Source organism: Alosa pseudoharengus, unplaced genomic scaffold (genome assembly GCF_046254945.1).
Source record: "Alosa pseudoharengus isolate Yale_2024_CS ecotype anadromous, Long Island Sound unplaced genomic scaffold, YU_APseudo_1.1 YU_APseudo_1.1_scf_22, whole genome shotgun sequence".
Lineage (NCBI taxonomy): Eukaryota > Metazoa > Chordata > Actinopteri > Clupeiformes > Clupeidae > Alosa > Alosa pseudoharengus.
The window spans coordinates 27705301-27729939 of NW_027468680.1; the positions used below are offsets into that span (position 1 = coordinate 27705301).

At 43.1% G+C, this 24639-nt stretch overlaps 2 protein-coding genes across 2 annotated transcripts; both read right to left on the reverse strand.

The window, feature by feature from the left end:
- Positions 1-2624: 2624 nt before the first annotated feature.
- LOC143139420 (uncharacterized) lies at positions 2625-5069 on the reverse strand. Its single transcript, XM_076300017.1, has 2 exons — positions 4962-5069; positions 2625-3520 (listed from the first exon to the last, which is right to left on the reverse strand). Exons 1-2 carry the CDS (start codon positions 5010-5012, stop codon positions 3251-3253), a joined length of 321 nt encoding a protein of 106 aa, XP_076156132.1. The 5' UTR covers positions 5013-5069; the 3' UTR covers positions 2625-3250.
- A 2997-nt stretch (positions 5070-8066) lies between these two features.
- erich1 (glutamate rich 1) lies at positions 8067-24028 on the reverse strand. The gene is made up of 6 exons (XM_076299561.1): positions 23693-24028; positions 23293-23445; positions 23029-23160; positions 16138-16533; positions 15050-15235; positions 8067-8773 (listed from the first exon to the last, which is right to left on the reverse strand). The coding sequence occupies exons 1-6, from the start codon at positions 23709-23711 to the stop codon at positions 8691-8693; spliced, it is 969 nt and encodes a 322-aa protein (XP_076155676.1). The 5' UTR covers positions 23712-24028; the 3' UTR covers positions 8067-8690.
- Between the last annotated feature and the right edge of the window lie 611 nt (positions 24029-24639).

A 24639-nucleotide genomic window follows, 5' to 3' on the forward strand; every position in this document is an offset into this window, starting at 1 on the left:
AAAAAGTTCGAGTAAAGTCTTCGCAACTTCCACCGACAATCCAGTGTTACATGGACTACTACTGGAGCGCCTTTGCGCAGAAGTAATCTTAAATAAGCAACCACTTTTTCATTGATTTAACAATGTAAAAAATGATCAGAACCTATTTGGTCAACACTCAACAAGCATCATGTAAATCCAGTCGTTAGAGCTATACATGTCAATCAAAAACATTTTACATTCGGTAAATTAACTGGCATTAAAGATTTGTCATGATCGAATACACACCTTTTCACGAACACACCTATGATCCCTCGCGAACTTGAATAAACCGTAATGTTCCACTTCTATCCTCGAAACTCCCCCTGCCCGTCACTCCTTTCGATGCGAGTATCAAGGCACAGACTGTGTAATTCCTTACTGGCAGCGGTGAAGTTGAATTAAATGGTTTACGCGCTACCCGGCAACATTATATCAGCACTAGGGTGATAACATGCGCACATATTCTAAACGTTGCGGTAACGATTTTAAGAAAAACATTGTTTCGTACATATGCCCTTATATGATCAGAAAGATCGATCCCAGAGCTGACTGCATCTTTAAATATATCACTGCTAGCAACCTGAGTAAGAAATAATTAGTCATAGAGATGGGTAATTCCTTGGTAATGCAATCACACCCATTCCCCATGCATCTTGACTGTTACGCGTGTTACTTGTTTGCTCTCTAATGTTTTCCAGTGTGACAGATAGATAGCCTAAATACCGTTCTCTCTGAAACCTGCGGGTCGTTTAACAAACTTTGTAGACTACTGTTGAATGCCAAATCGGAAAAGTAGCCTACACATTGGGGATTCGGATTCATTTTAATGACGAAAGGACGACATCTAGAGTTGGCCCTCGAGACTGAAAGCAATCTCCTGTAAACCGTAAGAATGTTTAACATTAAAATAACTTAAAATTAAGTTACTTTTTCTAATCACATTCTAACGCCTTGTTTCTTTGTGTAGTATTGTAGTACATACATTTCATCAGCAGAGGGTATGTTTGGACCATTGTTGCACAGCATTGATGCATAAAGCCTTGCATTTGACCTTAGGCTACCCCTTGATATTTGTTTGTCTAAAGTGCACCCCAGGCCTCAGTGTGACTGACATGGAAGCGCTGTAATGAACTTACATTTTTCAAGTAGGGGGCAGTGTTGAATGGTAAAACAAGATGCAGGCATAGAATATCCAAGCCATAAATATTTACATGAATATCTATACCTGTTAAGGGAAAAAGCCATCATAGATCATATAATATTACATATCAATATATAACGAGTGCAGTATGGCTTGGGTCTTCTGGTTAGGATCCCCACAATACGATTTCTGTCTGCTGACACATTTCACTCCCAAGCAGAATTGAAGCTTTCCCTGCCTTATTTTCAGGACATTTCACACACTTTTCACTCAATTTTGCAGCACTACAGTGTAAAATCCCAATTAGCCTGAAATTATGATATATTATGAATATATTGATATACATTATAGTTTGAGAAAGGAAGTGCACTGAAATTGGACTGAAAAACAGAGACATTTGTTTGTAATTGTTTATAAAATATTTCATCCTTATGAATGCCATTAAAAAGTGTCACTGCCGCTGGTAATTCACAAATAAGACAGAGTACAACTTGGACTTGTGAAATGTTTTGTGTATGACTGTGTGTGCATATGTGAGAAAGTGAGTTATAGAGACAGGTCACTGTTAATGGTTCCCTGCCTAAAGTGGCTAGTGCCAGCTGGATCCAGTTTGGTAGTCCACAGGATTCGGCTGAGGCTTCTGGGTGAGAGAGGAGCTCTTCATGCGTGAGCGCGGCCAATTATCACATCTGCTGAGAGGATTAGGGTGCTGCGTTGGTGACCTACAGACGCTAATTCTGCTGTCGTTGAAGAACCCCAATACTTCCGGTCACACTTGGCAGACATGAAGCTGGCTCCGGAAAAGGAAAAATAGGATTATGACTATCTATTATAGAGAGCTTCAGACTACACGTAGACTATGTGAGTGTCTGAGGCGTTGTGTGATTTTATGCTTCAGTTTTAGGTATTTTGATTAATTGGAATCAATCCAATACTCTGATGGAAATCAGGTCATTTTCTTTTAAAAATGTTGTGCGAGGAATTGTAATTGACAGCATCTTACAAAATCACTTGTTCTCAGTGTCATATTGTGCATCTTTCTGCCACTTACACCCCATGAAGCAAAACCATCTGGCATTTGAACTCTGGGGAAATGTTATGGGTAACATCTGAGTGAGCTGTATATCATCAGCCAGAGCCAATCATATCTTTATTTAGAAATTGCCACTGCCCAGGGAAAATCTGCTTGTCTCATCTGGAGGCATGCACAGTTCATTGCTGGTTCTCTCACTCAAAGGGACTAACGTGAGCATCAGATTATAATAATGTGTGTCAATTCACAGAGCATCCACCTGGCTTAATCCCCATTCAGAAAATTGGCTTAGTGAAGAGATCCGTCACTGTACACACTCTGTGTCTGCCAGAAACATCTAAGCAACTGCTAAAAAAAGAACACAGACGCAGTCTAAAAGGCTCTTTATTCATGTGACAGGGTTTACATTACAGTTGTTTGCACGGCGAACCTTGCATGTGTGGTGTGTCATTGAACTGATTACTGTATTGTCTGAAATTAAGCTCACCAAAAGCCCCGTTTCTTGAGAGAGTCTCTAGTTTTTCCCTCAGTGTAATTATTCTGTAGAAAAATAAACAAAATCGCCACCATTCCCTCACTGATCAAAGACAAACGAGTGTCTCTGAAGTGTTCAGATTCATTAGAGGACAGATTGAAATACTCCATGGGACCGTTGCCAATGGCTCTAAATCGTCATTCATTAGACTGAGTGGCAAGCTCTGGATGTGGACTGGCTCCCCAACATCCAGGAATGGCAGTCCGCCTCGGCGGAGCAATTTGCTAGCAATCTGTGCACATGGCAGCTATGCCAGCAGCCATCAGAGCTCTTCAGGCTTGACAAAGGCACCCAGTCTCAAAATGTCATTAATCTCGAAACAACACTCGCCATAAAGCAGAGTGAAACGTTCATCTGGCCCCCTCAAACTGCACGCTCAGTTCACACCAGGTGACGGTAGTGTATGTATTTTTGTAGTTGAAGGGGATGCAAAAGTGAACCAAATTGCAGAAAATATTTGGAGGGGACTGAACTCTTGTTTACAACATGTTTTGCCTCTCCTGGTTTGGGAAAACTGTGCTTAAGGCAATTTTGTCACAGGAAATAGCTGCCGCTCCGAGCCAGGAGCCACCACTGCTTGTTGGGGGAAAGCAGAGGCAGTGTGGAATCCACCACTGGGAGCAGCAGGTCCGTCCATCCACTGCAGCACTCGGGCGGACGGTCTGTGGTGCATGGCAAGCTGGCGGGAGCTGTAGCCGGACACCCCAATGCCCAGGGCACCCAGCAGCACAGCCACACGGGGCATGGCCAGGCCACTGGTCTTCATGTCCACACTATGCACGGCCTGTGTCTGGAGGGAGGGCAAGAGATAAGACATTGAAACCACAGGTAATAGGGAGCAGAAGCAGACTTTTTCCTTTGTTGCTATCGTTTGTTCTGAAGTGAACTCAATGCTGTGGTTACCCATACCTGTTAATAAGAGATGGATGTATTACAAAATCAACTCTTAAAGCATTGGAACTTTTTATGTTGGTGAATGATGAAGTGCTGTTGGGTCACCAAATCAATAACTTCAGGATGTTTCTTTCCTGTAGCCCTTAGTAAAATGTTCACATAGCTCTGTTTTCACATCAGTTTGTTTTCATAATTCATACAATTTGGAAAATAAGATGTGTGATGCCTAGAAAGCATTTACAATGTGCTGGTTAGTCTGAATCTGTCAGTTCAGTTATTCTCAAACAAAGAACTGTGAGGGGCAAACCCTAATTAGTTTTCTGGTGTCCTCCTACATAGCATGAATTCTTGGCACAGGGCAGTGTAACCGCTGTTTAAAAAACAGTTATTTAATTTGCTATGTGATGTACAATTACCAAGCCACAGAATAAACACAGACAAAGAAATTAAAGGCAACCTGCAATTGCCAAATAATAATGAGGGCTTGTGACCAACAAAGTCTTCCTCATTTTGCCAGAGGTGCAATTTCCTAGGAGTCCCCGAGACAGCAATTAAGACTAGAGAGGAGAAAAATGCGGAAACAACTAATGAAATTGTGAATCCAGCTGTTAAGCAGATTTTCCCTGATGCTCTCTGAATTATCTGTGCTAAAAACTCAGGGAACCATTTCATGAACACTCACACATGCAATAAATACTAATTTATATGCTAATTAAAACAACTGCAGTCACAAGTTAGACTGAAAAAATGAAGATATAGAATATTCAGGGCCCAGAAAAACATGGAGGGGTATTTTTGAGAGGGAAGATTTAGGTGTTAAGTGTTCTCCTTGAACAGCTCTCAGCATAGCATAGCAAATCCCATACCGTACAACAAAATGGATCACACTGAGTACTATTTTATCCTACCCTATAAAGCATCTCCACCACACACTCACAAGAAACAAGAGTGAGTGTATGTGTGTGTGTGTGTGTGTGTGTGTGTGTGTGTGTGTGAGAGAGAGAGAACTAATGGAGTTCTGGAGTCATTAGAGGCCATGCTGATAAATAACTGCATCTATCACTTTCCTCATCCAGCTCTCTGCAGCCCCCAGAAGGGGAACATCGGGGACAAAGAGCCTTCATTAATGTAGTCACACTTGATTAACTGATAGTGAACCCAAAATCTCTGCACCTGGTGCCGGGAAGTTCATGTGAGGCAAATTGGACACAACACTGAACTTCCCCTCAAGGGTATTCACATGTTGAGATAAGAACCGCAAGTTCAACAGTGAAACGATGAAATGTATTAGAGGCAGTCCTCTCTAAGCTGGTGATAATTCTTGTCTGGCTGCTCACCTGCAGATATCGGATGTACCCAGGAGTTAACCTTGGGAGGCGGAAAAACATCTTCGACGGCTCCAGGGTGCAGATGCGGTTGATGGTCCACAAGGTGCCAAACTTCCTTCAGAGATCCTTTTTTTCCCCCGTCAACCCCTCTCTCTCCCCCACACACTCCTGGGCCTGGCGGATAAGAGAGAGGGCTAGCCTGAGGAGAAGGGCCCGTGTGGCTGGAGCTTGTCTACTGGCTGCTGACCTGCCCGAGGCCCTTATAAAGCCTCTCCTTGGTTACATAAGCCCCCACCGGGCCAGAGCCTGGAGAGGATTAAGAGAGGAGCTGGCAGGGCGACTGGAACCATGACGACTGACTGCAGCTTACATTAATGCTGTGTAAAACAGCAGGGGTGCCGGACAGGGAATTGGGATGCTAACCTTAACTGGCAATAGATAAACCAGCAAAAGAGTGACCCAGCACAAAAGGGGAGAGGGTGAGTGCAGTTTGATCTGGAAAACTCTCTCAAGATGTTTGCACCTGGTCATAAGTAAAAAAGAAATCACATTTACGTTCACATTCTGTTCACATTCAAAAGGTGTGGCATTGAGAAACATTATCAGTAATATTGAGGTGCCCTAGAGCAAAGGAAGAAATGGTGAAATGCGCTGAGTTTGGGAAACTTCTTCCTGTTCGTGCAGACGCCAGCAGTGTCTCCTCGTGCAAGCTCAGCGACTTCCTTGAGGTTTAATATCCTCTTGTCTCAGGTTGTGCCTCAGGCCCCAATGCTTAGTCCCGGTAATGAGGGAGCTTTTTGGATTCTTAGAACATTCTCCCTCAGTGGACCAACTCTGACCGAACACAACCGCAGAGAGCAGACACCCAGCCGCTACGCTGGCAGGAAGTAGGCCACTGAGCGTAGAGTATCCCCTCAGGCGCTCGCCTTACCCGGATGATGTGCCTGAGGATGTGTTCTCCGCTCACAGATGAAAAGTCAATACAGCCTCTCTGGTTTCTGAGGGGTCTTTTCACACAACGGGTGTGTGTCATAACAAACTCAGTCAAAATGAGCCATCCTGGAAGTTGTAATGCGCTTTTCCCCTGGCGCCTGACTAACCAATTGAATTGAGAATGGCAGCCCATTTCAATACTTTGTCTTGCAGCCAGAGCATAATTATTAGTTTGGGGACAAATCACTAGCTAGCATGTTCACAGTCAGTGTGACTCATATACAGTAGCAGTCATGGCAGTGAGAAAAAAGATTGTTCCTTTTTTGTATTACGACCATATTTGGACTCTCAGGCCCCAAAGGGGAGGCATCAGCAGCCACTGTAGGGGACTGCATTTCACCACGCTTGTGTTACAGTAGCAGTAGTAGTAGATAACTTTATTGTCCCCGTGGGGCAGTTGGGTTTGCGGCACAGTCGCAAGGCACTTCATGACAGGACATCAGACATATGACACCAAACAAATAGTCCATACATCAGACACAGACAGACATAACATGAAGTACATACATCACACACTACAATACACTATACACATTTGGGTATGACCAGGCCAGCTGGACATCTAGCTTATTTTGACTGATTAAAGCTTTTATGGCTTGTGGTAGAAAGGAGAATTTGGATCTGTTCTTGGTCAGGAGGGGTGGACAGAAACGACGCCTAGATGGCAGTAGTTTAAAATGAGATTCCAGGGGGTGTGTCACATACAATGTTGTTGGCCTTTCTCACCAGTCTGTCTTTGTAAATATGTTCCATGCTCGGTAGTGTTATCCCAAGTAACTTGCTGGCAGTTGTAACTGTTTTTCTGATTGTCTTTTTCTGAGACTCAGTGGCATTTCCGAACCAGCAATGACATCCATCTGATGTCATGAAGTCAAGTCAAGCTGACTGCTTTGTTTATGTTTGAATGTAGTTACCTTTGCAATTGCCCTACACACATCACATCTGCTGTGTGTGGGTGGACTTCATGGTGAGTGCGACGACATGGTTTCAATTGTAACAATTGGCACATTGCGTCCACCGTACAATGCCACTCTGTATTCTGTGCACACCTCTTCTCAGCAGCACAATCCTATTCCAAACTGAACACAGAAGGCTCCTCATTCTTGTGAGGTGGTGGTGGGCAAAGCCAAGTTAATTGTTCCCCTCTTTTAGCCAGCCAAAGACCCTGTGCTTTCAGGCTGCGGTGTCCTGCACACAGCTAGACGGCTCCCACCATGCGGAGATGAATGCCATCACCAGCTGCTGAACAGGCCGATAGCAGGCCAGCGTGCTTGGCCAGGGGCTTCAGCATTCCTAACGAGAGGCTCTCATTAAAGTCTGGGAATTGGACTTGTCATAGGCAAAGCCCTTATAGAAGACTTGGTGCCAAGTAAGTGTTTAAGCACTTTGGCTGATGTACTCCATTTCTGACTCTGTTTCTGACTCCATATAACAATGATCCCAGAGGAAAATGGCCCTCTAATTGTGGAGACATGTTGGTAATGTCGTCATTCAACCCATTAACCTAGGGACAATGAAGGTTGGCACATTTTCGCCCTTTTCAAATGATGAGTATAGTGCCGTTTTGTGCGATTTCAACTAATTTCCGTTGTATATTCTCAGATCTCTCACTAATGTATGAAACGATATGCTGTTTATTTGAGTGCATGCAACTATGAGCCATGTGCGAGTGAGATTGTTCTAGGGAGCCAGACAGCAGACACCTGGTGTATCCAATGAAGCTGCAGATGGTGGAGCATGTTTTAATGATTCGACACCGCTGTGTCACCCAGCTAGGGTGATTCCTTCCAAACCGATACCCATTCCTGAATCCCATCAAGTGAGTGTTGGCACAGAAATGCCACTTTGTCTGAACCTGAGCTGCGCCAAGTCCCAGGGTCACAAAGGGCCTACCTGCTCCCCCATCCCTGCCATGGTTACGCTCTCAGGAAACATAATTAAAGGCTTAAGCCTGGTGCTAAACAGAGCAACACTCAAAAGCTAAGCTTTTGTCACCCCTCTTTCCAAGGCTACATGCTTATCAGGGACTCTCCCACAAAGCAGGTCGTCCACAGTGCAAAGTCAGCGAAGGATTGTTATCGTTTTTAAGCCTGAGTAGCTTGATACATCCTAATGGTCCCTGTCCATAGATCATGAATGAAGGAGGCAAAAACTCTTAGATTGAAAAGTTTGGCAGAGCAATTGTGAAGTATTAGAGCAATGTTTATGGTGCTCAGCTTGGCTGGGGATAAAATGGCAACAATGAACTGGGAGAGGGGTTATTTCAGGACTGCAGAATGGGACTAATTGGTGAATGGTCAAGTTTGTTTGTGAAGTCTAAATGTCATGTCAGAGTTAGCTCGAGGATTAGAGCAGACTGGTGACATTTACTATTTGGACAATTAGGAGTCAACAGCTGAGCTTGGATATGGAAACCAACTGAACTACAGTGGAAAGATGAATAATAATCAATCAATAACGTAATCAATAATGCCTTCACAGCGCTTACCGAGACTTGATTCACTTGGTTTCAGTAGAATTCACTGCCGTAATCCTATGAACAGACGTCAAATGGCTGCCATCTTAACGTAAATTATAATGTGATTAGCACCTTATCATGAAAATTGTGTACCGGTATATTAAATGTCACATTATGAGGAATACAATGGCATTGTTCAGAATCCAGTTTTATTACAAAATGGTAAAAACTTGTCAGGTCATACTCCTCATAGAGAAGGTTCCTTGTTAGGAAGTGAATCTGCTGCCTTACGTCTTCAGGACTTCTGCACCCAAAGGGAAAATGTCTGTGATCCAATAGTGAAAGAGAGTGTAGACAGCAGAGGCCTCCTCTGTAAAACAAAAAGTGGAACAGCATTAGATGACCAGCATATGCGATTCCTAGTCATATAGCCTTCAACTAAACCTCAGGTCTACTGACTGAAGAACAGCAATAAACAATGCTCCCACTTCTTACCTAATTAATTGTGCTGGCAATGTACCTAATACAGTGGCAAGAAAAAGTATGTGAACCCTTCTAATTACCATAAAGTCATAACATGTGATCTGATCTTCACCAGTATAAACAAACACAATGTGCTGAAGCTTTGACTTTTACTTTTGACTTTGACTATTAACACAAAACAAGGTTCTCTTCTGCATTGAAAGCACCCACAAAACATTCATACTGCTGGTGGGAAAAGTAAGAGACCAGTGGAATTAATTAATGGTTGACCCTCCATGGGCAGCAATAAGCTCAACCAAGTGCTCATAGGAATTGTAAATCTGATCTGCATAACCGTTCAGGAGGTATTTTAGCCCATTTTACCTTCAGTTCAGCCATATTCTTAGGATGTCTAGTGTGAATGGCTTTGTTGCGGCCACTGCACTGCATCTCTATTGGTTAAGGCCTAGAGAGCCTCCCTTTCATCATCCTGTTGGAATATTGACTGTGCTTACATGCACTTTTGTATCCAAGTTATGACCGGGATTTTGAAGTATCCAGGTTTTGGGTATGTGCATGTGAACATCATATCCCGATTTCAGAGTGCCAGATAAACCCTTATCTGGTTTTGAGAAATCTGGTTATGCTAGCTGGAGCTGGAAAGAAACCAGAATACTGTTCCATGTATACACCTTATCCTGGTTTCTTATGCAAACACGTGACTCTGCTAATAGAACTTGGGTTGAACAGAGTAGAACTGTTGGTGACTGGGATACTAGTATTCATCATGTACAGGGATATTAATAACCAGGTTTCTAAGTGTTTATGTAAACACCATAACCTGAATATGATCAAAATCAGGATAAGTCTCATATACAGGGATGCTTGAAAGTATGTGAACTCCTTGAACAGGTTGGAGTTTTCTGTTATTTCATCATGATCTTATTTTATCACCAGTTTTTAAATATGAACTGTCTGGTATGGATATCATGGACTTGTTTAGATGGAATTGCGTGAGAAGCCAAAAAAGCATGAAACTTAATGTATGTACAAAAGTAAGGGAACTCCCAGCTGCATTGGTAAAGTCAAGTAGGTAATTGATTAATGTAAAACATATTTGGGTGCTGAAATAATCAACAACTAAACAAACATACTTCCTTTGGAAAGGGAGCCATGACTAAAAGAGAGAGGAAATCCACCAAACCACTGTAGTGTCAAGGCATACACAGGGATCAACGATGCCAAGAGGAAAGGAGATATCCGAGGACATAAGGAAGAGAGTAGTGACAGCCCATCAGTCTGGGGAAAGCTACAAGACCCTCTCTAAAAGATTCCAGCTCCATTTATCCACTGTAAGACAAATGATTTGCAAATGGAGGGCATTCAACATCACAGCAACACTTCCTTGAAATGGATGCCCATCAAAAGTATGACCAAGATGCACCAGAAAGATGATAAATTGGGTAAAAGCCCACCCACACATCACCTCTAGAGAGTTACAGACATCGATGGCAGCATCTGGAACAGACACGGCATTCAAAGGAGGGTTGCTAGAAGGAAGCCTCTGCTCTCAAGAAAGAACAAAAATGCCCGATTCAACTTTCAGAGGCCTTCTGGAAGTCCATTCTCTGGACAGGTGAGTCCAAAATAGAATTATCTGGTCACGATCCAAATCGTCCTATTTGGAGGAAAGCCAACACTGTATACCAAGAAAAGACCCCCTCTCAACAGTGAAGCATAGTGGTGGAAATGTGGAGGTGTGTGGCTGCTTTTTTCTGCCTCTGGACGACTCTGTATCATCCAGGGAACCATTAATTCTCAGGCCCATCAACAAATTCTTGATCTGAACCTCATGTTAGTCAAAGGAGATGAAGTTACGGAGGAAACAGATTTTACAACAGGACAATGACCCTATACGCATTCAAGCAAAGGTCATATTTTCACATTCAAATTAGGTATCTGGCGAACAGTTGCGGTTAACTTTTGGCAATGTTGCAGCAAATTTACAGCAATGTCGTTATGCAAATTAGGTTTGTCACCAGAAGTTCACTGGAAGTTTGCCATTATCGGCTAAGTGTGGTGGCAAATCACTGGCGAACACATTTGCCACTAGTGGCAAACTTCTCATTGTTGCCGGAATTTTGCTGGAAGTTTGCCTCTAGCGGCCAACACTGGCAAACTTCTGGCAATATTTTCTAGTGAACTCATTTGTTTCCCACAAATTTGATGCAAATCTGCCGCAAACATTTAATTTTTGTAAGGGTTCTTTACAAATAATTCAATCTATGTCTCATCTGTTCACAAACCACTTTTCCAGTAGTATTGGGGAGTGTCAAGTGTCAACTGACACGCAGTAATTCAGTGTGCTTCCACTGTGGGGTCTTGCTATGGACACCCTCCCTGTTCAGTGTTTTACCAATGGTGAATTCATGAACAGCGACATTAACCAGTAGCCTAGCCACACCCTCCTAGTTATCTGGACACCATAATTCACTAATTTTTTATCCAGGGGATGTCACTCTAGTTTCAAAATTGAAAGTGGCTGTAATAAATGGTAGTAGGAACACCTGCAAACGTCAAAAATTGCAGTGGGAAGAATGTGTAAATTCATTTACAGCAAAGGTGGACCTATATACATTGTTTCCTGACTGCTGATGCTGTTTATTGTCAGTTTGTAAAGTTTAGGCGAAGTAGGAAGTAACGTTAGGAATCCCTGATCAATCTGATTGAAATCATTGGTCCAGCCTAATCAAAGTTAATGCAAAGTCTACGCCCGTCATCATGCTAGTGTTGGAAACGAATTCCAATCGTGAGTCTCCAGACTTTTTTCACAAAGTGAAACCAGGCTCAATGACTCCATCCTGTGCTTAACTGTTACCTCATCATTAACAATTCTGCATTGTGCATTTGGTGCTGGGTGCCCACTTCTAAGCACACTAGCAACAGTGCTAAATAATCTCATTTGGTAGCGTCAATTCAGTGGGTGTGTTCAACTTCTTGCTGCACAGATCTGGCTGTAAGGCTATTTTGAGCCTTGTCAGTGGTTTGAAAATAGTGTTTTATTTTGAAGTGGCTCCATGGCCGCTGCTACAGGCTTTACACCATTTCGTTGCTAAGGCAAACTCTGGATCTTTCCTTTAAAGTAGCTCTAAACCACATGTTAAAACTTGAAAATAAATTGAACTCCATATTTGTTCATTTCTTGTTCTGCCTCAAACTGGCTTTTGTTGAAGCCATTAGACTTGGGGTTCACTTACTTCTTTCAAACAGCATTGTGAAGGTTTGAATGATGTATTGAATATGGACAAAAACAATGCAAAGTATTCTGTTTCCTTAGCAAAAACATTTTGTGTTCATTATTGTAATTCGGATGAAGATCAGACCATATTCTAATACACATTTATACCTTGCAGGTAATTCCAAAGGGTTCACTTACTCTTTCCTGTCACTGTATTTCATCTCTAGCACAGGACCTGACAGGAGCTTGTCTTGAGTGTTTCTGAGCAGTAGAGTCTCCTTCCCAAAACAGATGAATAAGTGGGGAGAAATCAAAACACTAAAAGGATCTTTACCAAAAAAACCCTGACAGGCCTGTTTAAACAAACGTCAGAGCGAAAAGCTCCCTTCCCCTGTGGGCTGAAAGTGTGAAACTGATTGAGCAAATTCGCCACCCTTCGCTGGAGTTCCCTCCGAGGCTGAGAGTCTCGGCTTGGGCACAAACGCCCACGTCTATTGATTCAGCCTCTGCAGGGGGAGGCTTCAGTGAGCTGTGAAAAAGAGGCGAGTTCAAGGGCCTCGACGACACTGATGAACAGGCCCAGCGCATTTCCAGCTTTACAGTGAAGAGGAAGGCGTCTGCTGGAGAGACTGTCATGGACTATGCATGGGAATGATGGTATAAGACAAACAAACACAGCCTAGTCCACAACATAACCTCACTAAACAGTTGTGCAAATCTCTCTCTCTCTCTCGCATGTGTGCTGTTCCTAGTCAGCATCCCTCATAAACACATAAATAAACACACAGGTCAAAGCTATATCTGAAATATGAACAGTTCATATTGAATAAATGGTAATAGTCTTGTAAATCAGGGGCCGTATTCACAAAGCATGTTTATCTTACAGCTAGGAGTACTCTTAAATCGCATTAAAAGTTTTTAGCTAGGAGTTTTCTCTTAGAACTTATTCACAAAGATGAGAAGATAAGAGCTCCATTGCTATGGTTGACGTCATTACTCATGCACGCTTAATTGAAGTGACCACCTTGATTGGCTGATGATCATAACGCGGGACTGCGGGATCATAACGCGAAAAACCTCCCCTACGATGATGAGTGACAGGTCTTTGTTGGTAAGAATGCGTGCACTACACAAATGCTGCCCTGAAGGATGGAAGATGATGAATAACCTAAATGAATAAAGATCCTAGTAGCCTAATGAAATAGCCTACACTACAGATTAGTGCAGCATCTTTGCAACATGTTTTAAATGAATATGTTGCAAAGAGGAGAAACAATTTCATTTGATTTACAATGAAACGTTACATTTAGTTTACATGTTGACAATGAATGGTTTTGGAATGCAACGCGAAATGCTACAAACAGTTCCTTAGGATTGTTTGTGAAAACAGTAGGTCTTAGTGAATTAGGAGTCCTCTCGAAGACTTCTAAGCTGTCCCAGACTTAGGTGCTACTTTTAGGGCTAAAATGCTTCGTAAATTACTCTTAGTCAAAAAAATTAGGAGTCCTAAAGTTACGAGTGACACGCCCACTATTTTTAGGGGTTTCTCCTAAATTCGCCAGTTAGGAGCTACTATTAGCCTTAAAATTCTTTGTGAATACGACCCCAGCAATTCTGACATAGGAGAACCTCTGGGTGCATCTAGTGGTGATACTGCAATCTTGACAAGCTGCGATCGATTCATTTCCATTGACAAAAATTTTGCTTTGATGTGCAACTGCAACGAGTGCTGGTATTTATCATACTTGCCAAGAACCACACGATTGCAACGGTCTGAAATTACTTTTTAAGTAATGATGCCTGACCTACTTCCAAAAATCTATGCTCCATCTCCTGACAGTAATGAGGGAGCAATAAGAGTTATCATCTTGGAGCTGCCATGTTCAATTGCGTGAGGAAGGCAACAAATCTATCGCTTCAGATAAGTGGTCAAGGCTTTCTGAATCCGTGAACACTTCAGTTCTAAAGAGTCATTTCTCCCACCCCGGGCCAACTAAAATATTTGACCTTCATTTTCATCTTCACACAATTTCACCGAGCCAGAATGTTATTGACACACAGCTTTTTGGAATGCGGTTAGGCAAAGTTACTGAGTATTGTGGTTCTAGCACATTCCCATTGATGCAGCACAACATTTGTTTCTTTGGAGAACTCTAATCATCAATAGGCAAATTGGCCTATTAATCATCCAATCAGAAAACACAGAACCGGTTAAGTGTTTGCTCAGCAATAATGCCCAAACAGGTTGCCCCATTTATCAACACCTTTAGGCTTTTCGCTTCTACATGAATAACGCTACCTGCATTCATTTGTGGGAACAGGTGGATGATGATGTGCTAAGGATGTGTGGAAAAAATAGCCCTGGTCTATTGTGGGAAAGGATTGTCTGTGAGCGTTTCCCTCAATGTTGTCTTGGAGGCAGAAAGCCGGACGTCACCATGGCCACCTGCCTGGATGCCCTGAATCTGCTATGGCAGCATGTGGCAAGCGCTCCACTTGATCCTCTTACAGAGCACCAAATCTAACCTGACCCCATCACAGACACGCATACACACACACAAAACAAACTTACAGAGACAGACAGGCAGACAAACACCTGCACGCAGCAGCATCACTGACAGTTCCACAACCATATGACCAGACACAAAATCCATGTACGACCCACAACCTACACCAGGTGGTTGTGGTTTTCGATTTGCAGTTGTGGTTCGATTTGCGGTTGTGGTTTTCGATATGCGGTTGTGTTTTGCATCTCAGGGCCACCGTAGTCTATCCCTAATTTCACACGTTATTTCGTGTGAGGTGGAGGTTAGACAGGTAAGCGCATGGCCATGCACATGATACATGCACCACATATTCAGCAGGGGCGGCGTAAGCAGCCGTGTTCGGCGTGTAATGAGGGAGAGGAGAGTCCAGCGAGAAGTGGGTGTGAGTGGGGGCGCTCACCCAGAGAGATGGCCGTGCTGCTGCGGAACTCCTCCAGTGCCCGGCTCAGCTCCTCCACACTCCGCCGCAGCACCAGGTCCTTCAGGCCGCGCAGGCGAGCCAGCTCACCAGGGGGCGCCGTTCTGTCAGACAGGCTGCCAAGGAGAGCGACGGCACCACTAGGAGGCGTTCTCTCAGGAGAAGAACCTGACACACACACACACACACATACACAGTAAGGAAAGGAGGTCTGGGACTTAGGCAAAAGGAAAAACAGCATAGAATCCCTTCGGAGCATAGCAGCCTCAAGCATTTAGCAACAAAGGCCATTCTGCCATTTTATTTATGAAGAGCACATATTTGAGCAAATCACCAGAGATCACACACATCACACATCATGTGGGAGATGACTCAAAATAGCATCTAATGAACTGTATTTTTGGCCTACTCAGAGTCACACATGCCCAGTGGTCTTTGGAGAGTGACGATCCCTGACTCACGCGTGTCCCATGGGGAAAGGAGAGTGTTGAGGGGGGTGCACTGGGGGATCTCTGCTCTCATCAAAGGAGGAGCACTAAGACCTGGAACCAATGCGCCTCTTCTCTTCCCAACCGGAGGCACATTTAAAATGGGAGTTATGCAACACAAATGCTACGCACCATCCCCAATCCATAGGATGATCAAAGTGGGAGATGAAAGGCTTTCCTCTCTGTCTGGGTATTCCCAAGACATTGCTACGGCATATGTAAAACCACATGCATATGACAGCCTGCTGTACACTTCAATTGCTGTCATGCTATTACTAACTATCCATCATTTTGCCCTCAACCACTTTGCAACATATAGAATAAGTATAGTTTACTGAATTTCTTATATAAGCAAATCCTAACACTATCGAATGTGGGTAGCAACAGCTTTAATTACATACAGTAAGTTGCTAATAAATGTGCACTCATAAACCTACACAAGAAATTACAGGGCAAGAGTCAGTGTTTGTTGCATAGTAACAATCATCACACGCGACGGTTGCAGGTGTACATTATGCAAGAGTGGGCTGTTACATAGTCCACAAGTCTTGCAAAGTTTGCCGATAGAAATGAGAGACTTACGATCCGAGATGTAGGTCTGCAGTGTGGTCTCCAGGAATTCCAGCACTTCATTGGCATGCTCGTCGTTAAACTCTTCCTCCTCCTCCTCCTCGTCTTCCGTTTTGTCCTCCTCTTCCTCTGCGTCCTCCGTGTGCTGGTAGGTGAACTCGACGGCGGAGGCCGGGGGTGCCAGGCCAAGGCTCCGCTGTTTCTCTTTGTGCCGCTTCTTCTTCAGCTTCCGCTTCTTGTTACGGCTGAGCCGCTCTGCAGCGCTCGTCGTCTGGGCGGCGTCGACCTCTGACCCCGTGACACTCTCCTTCACCTCGGATCGATCTGCTGGGACCTCTGAGACCTTCTTCTTCCTCCTCCTCCTCTTCCTCCTTGGTTGCTCCTCTTGGATGTCGTCGGCCTCCTCACCTAATTGAATGAATATCACCAAATGAACAAGTTCATAACACAAACATAAATCATCAAACCAGTCGATCCCACACTGCATTCTCAGTGGCTGGTATTGAGTTTAGTATGTTCATGTAGTATAGTTTATTGAAGGATGCATCACCATAGGCCTGGATTCCTCCAGGCGAACCACTGCCAGGGAAGAGAGTCAATGTTTTGATTGGGAGGGAATAACGTGTGTACCCACAGGAGATAGGTGTTTACAGTATGTACCATCTACTCCACTGACTGATGTGAGAGGATCCAGTTAACCTAAACACATGATCTCTGATGGTCTCTAAGGATGTACATAGTGTGTATGCAATGGCTAAACACACACACACACACACACACACACACACACACACACACACACACACACACACACACAGTCTTTCTCTGCCTCGCAATCACACACACACACACGCACGCACGCACGCACGCACGCACACTATAAGTCTTTGAAAAAGAAGCAGGATACCATATGGGTAGTTTTGTGCAGAAAGTGGCATAATTGATGTGTCCTAGAGAAAGTTCCCACTGTTATTTATTAATTTTCTGCTGTCAAAAGATATGGAAATTGGCAAAGGAACAAAAAAAAAAGGCAGGTAATGATTATTCAGGTTATTACCATAAAACTAATTATAATGAGCATATAGGAAACGATTTTGCTAGCGGAGGCAAGGCAGAAAGGATGGGAGGGTGGCGACGGGGAGTGGTGGCTCGATAATGTACGCTTATTGAGAATACGGAGGTTCAGCAAGGTCTACTGCAATCAATAGCACCTTACAGACCTGCATGTCCTGCAAGTGCTGGGCATTCAGAACCCACCCCTGATTTCCCACTATAGCAAAATGAACGATATGCAAAAAAATCTGAATATACTGTCAGTGAAGAGTGTGTCTTGAAGTACATACCTAGTTAAAATGTATACATATTCACGATTTGTCAAGTCTAATATAAAAGCATAGCTGCTTATGGACGACTCCATGTAATAACAGCATCAATGAATAAGGTGAATGACCCAAAATCAATATTTAGAGGCAGAGCCACAAAGCCCCCCTCTAGTGGCCAAAGACACCAAGCAAGAACATTGAACACAAGTTCTTCCTGAGGTCAAGTTCAAATGTACAATGTAGTGTGTGCTGTATGTACTGCACAGAGTGGATCAGAACACTGAAATTCAGTTAATACACACTCTATTTCAAAGCACATTACATTACATTACATTACATTACATTTGGCTGACGCATTTTTAACCAAAGCGACTAACAACATGGTAAACAGTTTAAGTTTTAGAGCGATTCTCAACAATATTAGGACAATTTAAAAAAAACATAAGAATAAGTACAGTAAGAATAAGTGCATCAGTGAGTGCTGTTTTTAACAGTTACGTGTCCGTTTAAGACGGCTGGTGAGTGCTAAGATCAGCAAGACTTGTTGTAGTGTTGCTATGAGAGGAGATGTTCTCTAAAGAGCTGGGTCTTCAGGAGTTTTTTGAAAATGGAGAGGGATTTCCCTGCCCTTGTAGGAACTGGCAGTGTGTTCCACCAACGAGGAACAACAGATGAGAAAAGTTTGGATTGGCCTGAGCGTACCGGAGGTAGAGCTAGACGTCGTTCGTCTGAGGAGCGCAGCGGTCTGGAGGTAGCGTATGTCTGTATGAAGGCATTCAAGTAGGTGGGAGCAGAACCGGAGACTACTTTGTAGGCAAGCGTTAGAGCCTTGAATTTGATGCGGGCCGCCATAGGTAGCCAATGTAGCTGGATGAGTAGCGGGGTAACATGTGCCCTCTTGGGTTGGTTGTAGACCAGGCGCGCCGCCGCGTTCTGGATCATCTGAAGTGGTTTCACTGCGCAGGCTGGGAGACCTGTCAGGAGGGCGTTGCAGTAGTCAAGTCGTGAGATGACTATTGCCTGAACCAGAAGTTGGGTGGCATCTTGAGTTAAGTAAGTCCTGATTTTCCGTATATTGTAGAGTGCGAAACGGCATGACCGGGCGACTGAGGCAACATGATCTGAGAAGTTTAGTTGGTTGTCGAGAACAACTCCTAGATTTCTTGCAGTCCTGGTAGGTGAAACAGACAGAGAGTCAAATTTGATGTTGATGTCGTGGTGTATGGTAGGTTTAGCTGGGAGGACCAGCAGTTCAGTCTTTGAGAGGTTCAGCTGGAGGTGGTGTGCCTTCATCCATGTAGCTATGTCTGAGAGGCAATCCGAGATCCGTGCTGAAACCAAGGGGTCATCAGGTGGAAAGGACAGATAGAGCTGTGTGTCGTCTGCATAGCAGTGGTATGAGAAGCCATGCGAACGGATAATCTGTCCCAAGGAGGTGGTGTAGATAGCAAAGAGAAGGGGGCCCAGTACTGAGCCCTGGGGGACCCCTGTGGTGAGATGGTGAGGTGCAGATAGCTGACCAAGCCATGATACGTTAAATGAGCGTCCTGTGAGGTAGGATTCAAACCAGGAGAGAGCAGAACCGGAGATTCCCATGTTAGCGAGTATAGAGAGAAGGATGCGGTGATTAACCGTGTCAAAGGCAGCCGATAAGTCAAGCAGAATGAGTACTGATGACCGAGCGGTCGCCCTGGCTTCTTTTAAGGCTTCTGTTACAGACAGCAGAGCCGTTTCGGTAGAGTGGCCGCTTGGACTGTTTTGGATCCAGAAGGTTGTTCTGTGAAAGGAAGTCAGAGACCTGTTTGGAGACTGCTCGTTCAATGCCTTTGGATAAGAAAGGCAGGAGTGAGACAGGGCGGTAGTTCTCGACTTGAGCAGGGTTGAGAGAAGCTTTCTTAAGTAACGGTGTTACCCGGGCCGTTTTGAACGCTGTTGGAAATGTGCCGGAGGTTAGCGAGACATGAGTACCCTAACACAAGTCAAGTGATGTATGTTACAGTTAGTTGGCAGTGCACCCAACATAAATGTTGTTTTTACCTGACAGGGTTACATCAGTGTCTGTTTATCTTGTGTCATTATTTCACTAATGCCAAGCTGAAACGCACTGCTACAAACAGCTCCGTTTGTCAAAATCTGGAATGGGCACAGACAGACCACTCTCAAAGGAGCTCTTTGCATTCCACTTTAGACATTCTCCCCTCTCTTAGAGTTTCCCTTGTGGTAATCTCCCTTCTGTGAACCAGATGCATACATTGTAATGTAAGTGTAAGCAAGGGCTTGCGAGCGCTTGACAGAATCATCCTACTCTCTGCTGCATTCTTGTGAGATTCAAGATTAACTCATTGAGTGCCAAAAACTAATATTAAAAGTAATATTATGTTTTTCCTTCCCATGCGTTGAGTGCCAAAAGCGTAATATTACGTTTTTAGCTTTTTTTTTTAATTACGAAACTAGACACTCTAACACACCTTATATGTGATTTTGGGAACTCTGTGATTAATGAAAATGAAATATATGACGATCGAAAACTCATGAAAACGCACAATCTGGACATTTTATCTGGACATTTTATCATAACTCGGTTGCTGCTTTGGGTCGAATCAGTGACGTCAGCTCAAAACCAGGCCATTTTCGTGGGTCTATCACTAGGTGGCAGTCTCGCCAGGTCACTTCCCGGAAACTTTACAGGCAACACTTCATATTTCATGAAAAACATTATATCTCCATTTCTGGAAAATAACAGGGATTTTGATGAAAACTAGCCACTGTTTAGCTTGCGATTTCTCAGGAACAGAAGTGTGTAGAAATACACGGTTTGCACCCACTGAGAGCTTAAAGTCTCACCTTTCAAACGAGCCATTGTATACGTTCATAGCTATAACACAGAATATGCTATGGCTGTACAAAATCATCAACAATGGTCTAGATTGCTGGCACTCTAGGACAAAGCTTCCAAAAACAGCTTGGCATTCAATGAGTTAATCATCTGCACTATTAAAGGTCAAACTGTAATACAACATTACCCTGTGACCACCTGAAAACACAGTCTGTCATTTGACATCCCCTCAACCTATCAGATTTCAGGGATTCAACAGCCAATCAAATTGTAGGAATCCATCAGACAATCAGATTGAATGTATTCAACTACCAATCAGAATGCAGTATTCCAATATCAAATGATATTGAGGGATTCAGCAGACAGTCAGATTTTAGGATTCCAATAGTCAATCAGAATGCAGCATTCTAAATATCAATGTAGGTTTCATTTTCTTTTCCAACTTTCAACTTGATGCTGACAGGATCTCTGATACACCTACCAAACAGGAGAAAACTACCTCAAAAGTGTGGTGCAAAACTTTTGGCTTTTGAACATTAGCCTGGCTCCGCCCATCTACGCACTTCTGCTCAATTTAATTTTGCTTCAGTAGTAGTCTGGCACAGATGTGCTTTCAACAGAGTTCTTGTGTAGAAAACCAACCAAGAGCCACCAACCGACCAGCGATCAGAGGGGCGTGGCTGAGAGCGATTACGCCAACATGAACTTTGAATTTGCTACACATGTACCCTCCTCGTTTTCGGGGAAAGCAGACCGCTTGGATTAAATGGAAACCTATAGGGCTACATCAACACGGGGAGGGGAAATGGCTTATACTTATTAAATCTGTGAGCAAACTTGAAAATAGGCACAAAATAAGGTTGATGTGAGCATTATCTGTGTGTATATGGGATTTAGGCCATTACATTTCTATTTTTAGCTCTTTCCAGTTTACTAACAGGAGTGTCACGAACGACGTCACATTCAACTTAATGCTGATACCTCTGTGGGCCTGTGGGTTTGGCAAGCTTAACTTTACAAGTCATAATGTCAACTAAACAGAAGTCATACCTTAATTATATAACTTGAAATATGAACATATTTCCTACAACTAAGATGAGATAATTGGCTGTCATACCAGAGAGGGTTAAAGCGGAGCAATCAAGGATCTTTGATTATACTCAAGTTCCACAGTTAGCTAGTTAGCAAGCTAACCATTTTACATAGGAGGTTATGGTAACTTTAAGTGTTAGGTACGAGTTAAATTCATCCTCTACACTGGGGTACTGGAAGCAAATTATATTTCTTATATTTCATAACCGTTGTGTTAGTAAAAGGATTGAATGTCCTGTGAATTAATAACTAGATGAAACGCATGACTGTTATCTGTCTTTCCCATCGGAATCAATTATATGATCCTAGCTTGTTTGCTAGGGGCGTGGTGCAGAGAAACTTCTCTGTATGACGAAATGCCGGTTGTTTTTGCCAGACTCTTTGCCGTAGAGGAGCGTAGTCAAGAGTCTGGTTTACGATTGTATTTGAACATGCCCCTGATTGCATAATTCCAACAGCCAATCAGAAGGCAGGACTCCAACAGCCAATGAAATAGCAGAATTTCAGTTGTCAATCAGTTTGCAGAGATCAACAATCAACTCTGTAGGGACACAAATGCAGGGACATTTCATAGGGTTGAAAATGCCATAAACTTCATAGTAAATGAGTGGAGTTAGGCTCACAATTCTGGATGAATTTAGGTCTAGCTGACACAACAAATATCCCTACTCAGTCCACCCCCCACACATCTTTTGTGCATCTATGTGCAATAATACCGTTAGTCTGACTGATTTCAAACTTGACAGGTGTCTTGCTACGGGCACAAGTAAGTGCAGTGCCAAGTTTGATGTTGTTTGGATAAGAAATGCAAAACATATCGGTAAAAGAAGAACACATTGGCTTTCGTCGCTCTACTGTAGCCACCCCCTCACACAGCACAGTAGGCTACCAGAGAGGATAGAAGCAGGGGTTTGGCAGAACAGAATCAGTGTGGGCTATGGGTAAAGAGTTAAGCGAGTGCAAGATATGTGGATGATTATCATGTCTGACCTCAACAATAAAGACCAACTGTATGTGGTTTGCTTGCATAAAATGATTCTGCAGATTTTGCAACAACACACCAACAAACAGTGGCTTTTCTGTGGACACCAACAAACAGTGGCTATTCAATGGGTATGCAGTGGCTATTCAAAACAACGTAAAAAATGATGTGCACACACTTTGAATAGCCCAGACTACTTTGGACTGTTTTTGAACAAACAAACGACAATTCCGATTACAAGGCCCCAAATTGAAATAAGCGATAATGGTCCTGAATTTAAGGACGTTTCAGAATACAACACATGCAAAGCATAACCAGCTACAGACAACGAGTGACAGACAGTGTGATGTCACTTAATGGCTACCAGTTACATCATTGCAAATTTCATATGATGATGCATCATTCCACAAAATGGCTTGTCTTCTCCATCAAGTTATTCAATAGGCTAAACATATAGCCTTGACTTCAAACAGATTACGTAATTTTGATCTGTAAAAAAATTGCTCACTGCACATTTATTATCCCCACCATCCTATTTCTAAAGCAGGCCTACCTGCAGGCATGTAATTCGGTTACAGGTTTTCTACAGGAATAGCATGTTAGAAAAGACCGCATACAGTTGCACAGATGTGATGTTCTAATAAACCGCAGCATGATGATTATAGACTTACTCTGATCACTTCCTTTGCTTGTACTCTCTAGTGCAGGGCCTACCACTGGTAACTCCGCACCACCTCTGTATCCCTCTGGAGGTGGAAGCACGGTGTAAAGCCTTCTACCCGCAAACGTTATTCCCCCATCACCTGTGGAAGGAGTAGGCATGGTTCAAAACTACAGGTGTAGCTGGCAGATGAAAGCGTTATTTAGAGCAGTGGCTTACTAATAATAGTGTGGCTTATGTAGATCTAGAAATGTATTTGGAAGACTGGTCTTACCATTTCCTTTGACGGGTTTGTTGTTTGTTGCAATGACACCATCTTTATTACCAATTGATTCAACTTCAGTAGTAGAAGGTGGGTCGATAACTTTCTCAAGCTTTAGTTCAGCGGGTGCTGGGTAAAGCTTTTGAAGAACTTTTGCTTGAAAAACTACGAGAACAGAGGGAGAAATAACCATTGCAGTATCGCCAACAGGCAGCTTAACCACACAGTTACGACAAAAGCCAAACCACGCACACTTCCATTCAACAATTATACTTAATGTTGGAGAGATATGTCAATTTAATTCAACTTCACAGCCTAGCAATTAAAAACATCCATTTTAGTCGCTGCCAGTTACTGCAACTCAAGTGACTTTAGTTAAATAGCACGTAATGTGAAAAATGGAAGGCCTTACCCTCTTTTCTAATAGACATTTCTGTAATTCTGGCTCAAGCAGTTTGGTTGGTCTTTGATATACATTGCTACAACTAGCCTAACCTAAGCAAACATTGCCAGTTTCTATGACTGGATACCCATTCAGCTAGCTAGCTAACGTGTTAACATACATTAACGTTAGATAAGTTACAACATCTCCACTGCGGCGCAACTTCCGCATACACTCTGGGAAAGGTGTAACAGAAAACATCTGCCTCGAAAAATTATCCACGTATTTCTTTAGTAATCTATCAAATGATAACTAACACACACAAAATGTGAACATTCACCGGTCCACCATCCACACGGTTTGTTTTGACCTTATCAAGATGGCGTCTGGAGGATTCAGAAGGCACTTTACAGCTTCGTTGACATGCGCAGATAAAGCCAGCTGTGAGGACGAGTTTGACAGCAGCGCATGGAAACCGCGACGGGAATATCAAATAGGTGGTAGCAGTTCAGCCTCAGCACCACCGCACATCAATTTTAATACTGCATACTCTCAAAACTTACCTGGCGTACCCACAATGTAAAAAGAGCCTGAACTATTGGAATTACGTAGAATGTCAGCGCTGAAAAAGGTAAAAGGTATTTTAATCTACGGGCAATTGTGTGTGTTTCAGACCTGGGAAAAGTATGTAGACGATTCAGCAGTCTTGTGTCAATGTAACTCACTGGTCTCATAAGACAGATTTTTTAGAAGGAATCGATGGAAATGTGTTCAGTGCAATGACAGTTTTAAATTGTCAGAGAATGTACACACAATTAAATATGGAAACATAACCTGGTAAATGATCATTAGCTGACATAAACTTTGAAATCTATTATACGATAAGGTTCTGGGCTATCAGTTTCTCGACATTGCTATTGTAATTACATATTTTTGTAAAGTAAATGCAGTTTGTAGCTCAAGCTACATTATGCATA

Bases quoted from the DNA above. Each gene is read 5' to 3' on its own strand.
- LOC143139420 (XM_076300017.1), bottom strand. From the start codon at position 5,012: ATGTTTTTCCGCCTCCCAAGGTTAACTCCTGGGTACATCCGATATCTG. The intron at 3,521-4,961 runs GTGAGCAGCCAG...CCCTCCCTCCAG, and splicing joins GGTACATCCGATATCTGCAG to ACACAGGCCGTGCATAGTGT.
- erich1 (XM_076299561.1), bottom strand. The intron at 23,161-23,292 runs GTAAGACCAGTC...CTCCTTCCACAG, and splicing joins CAAACCCGTCAAAGGAAATG to GTGATGGGGGAATAACGTTT. The intron at 15,236-16,137 runs GTAAGTCTCTCA...TGTGTGTGTCAG, and splicing joins GCAGACCTACATCTCGGATC to GTTCTTCTCCTGAGAGAACG.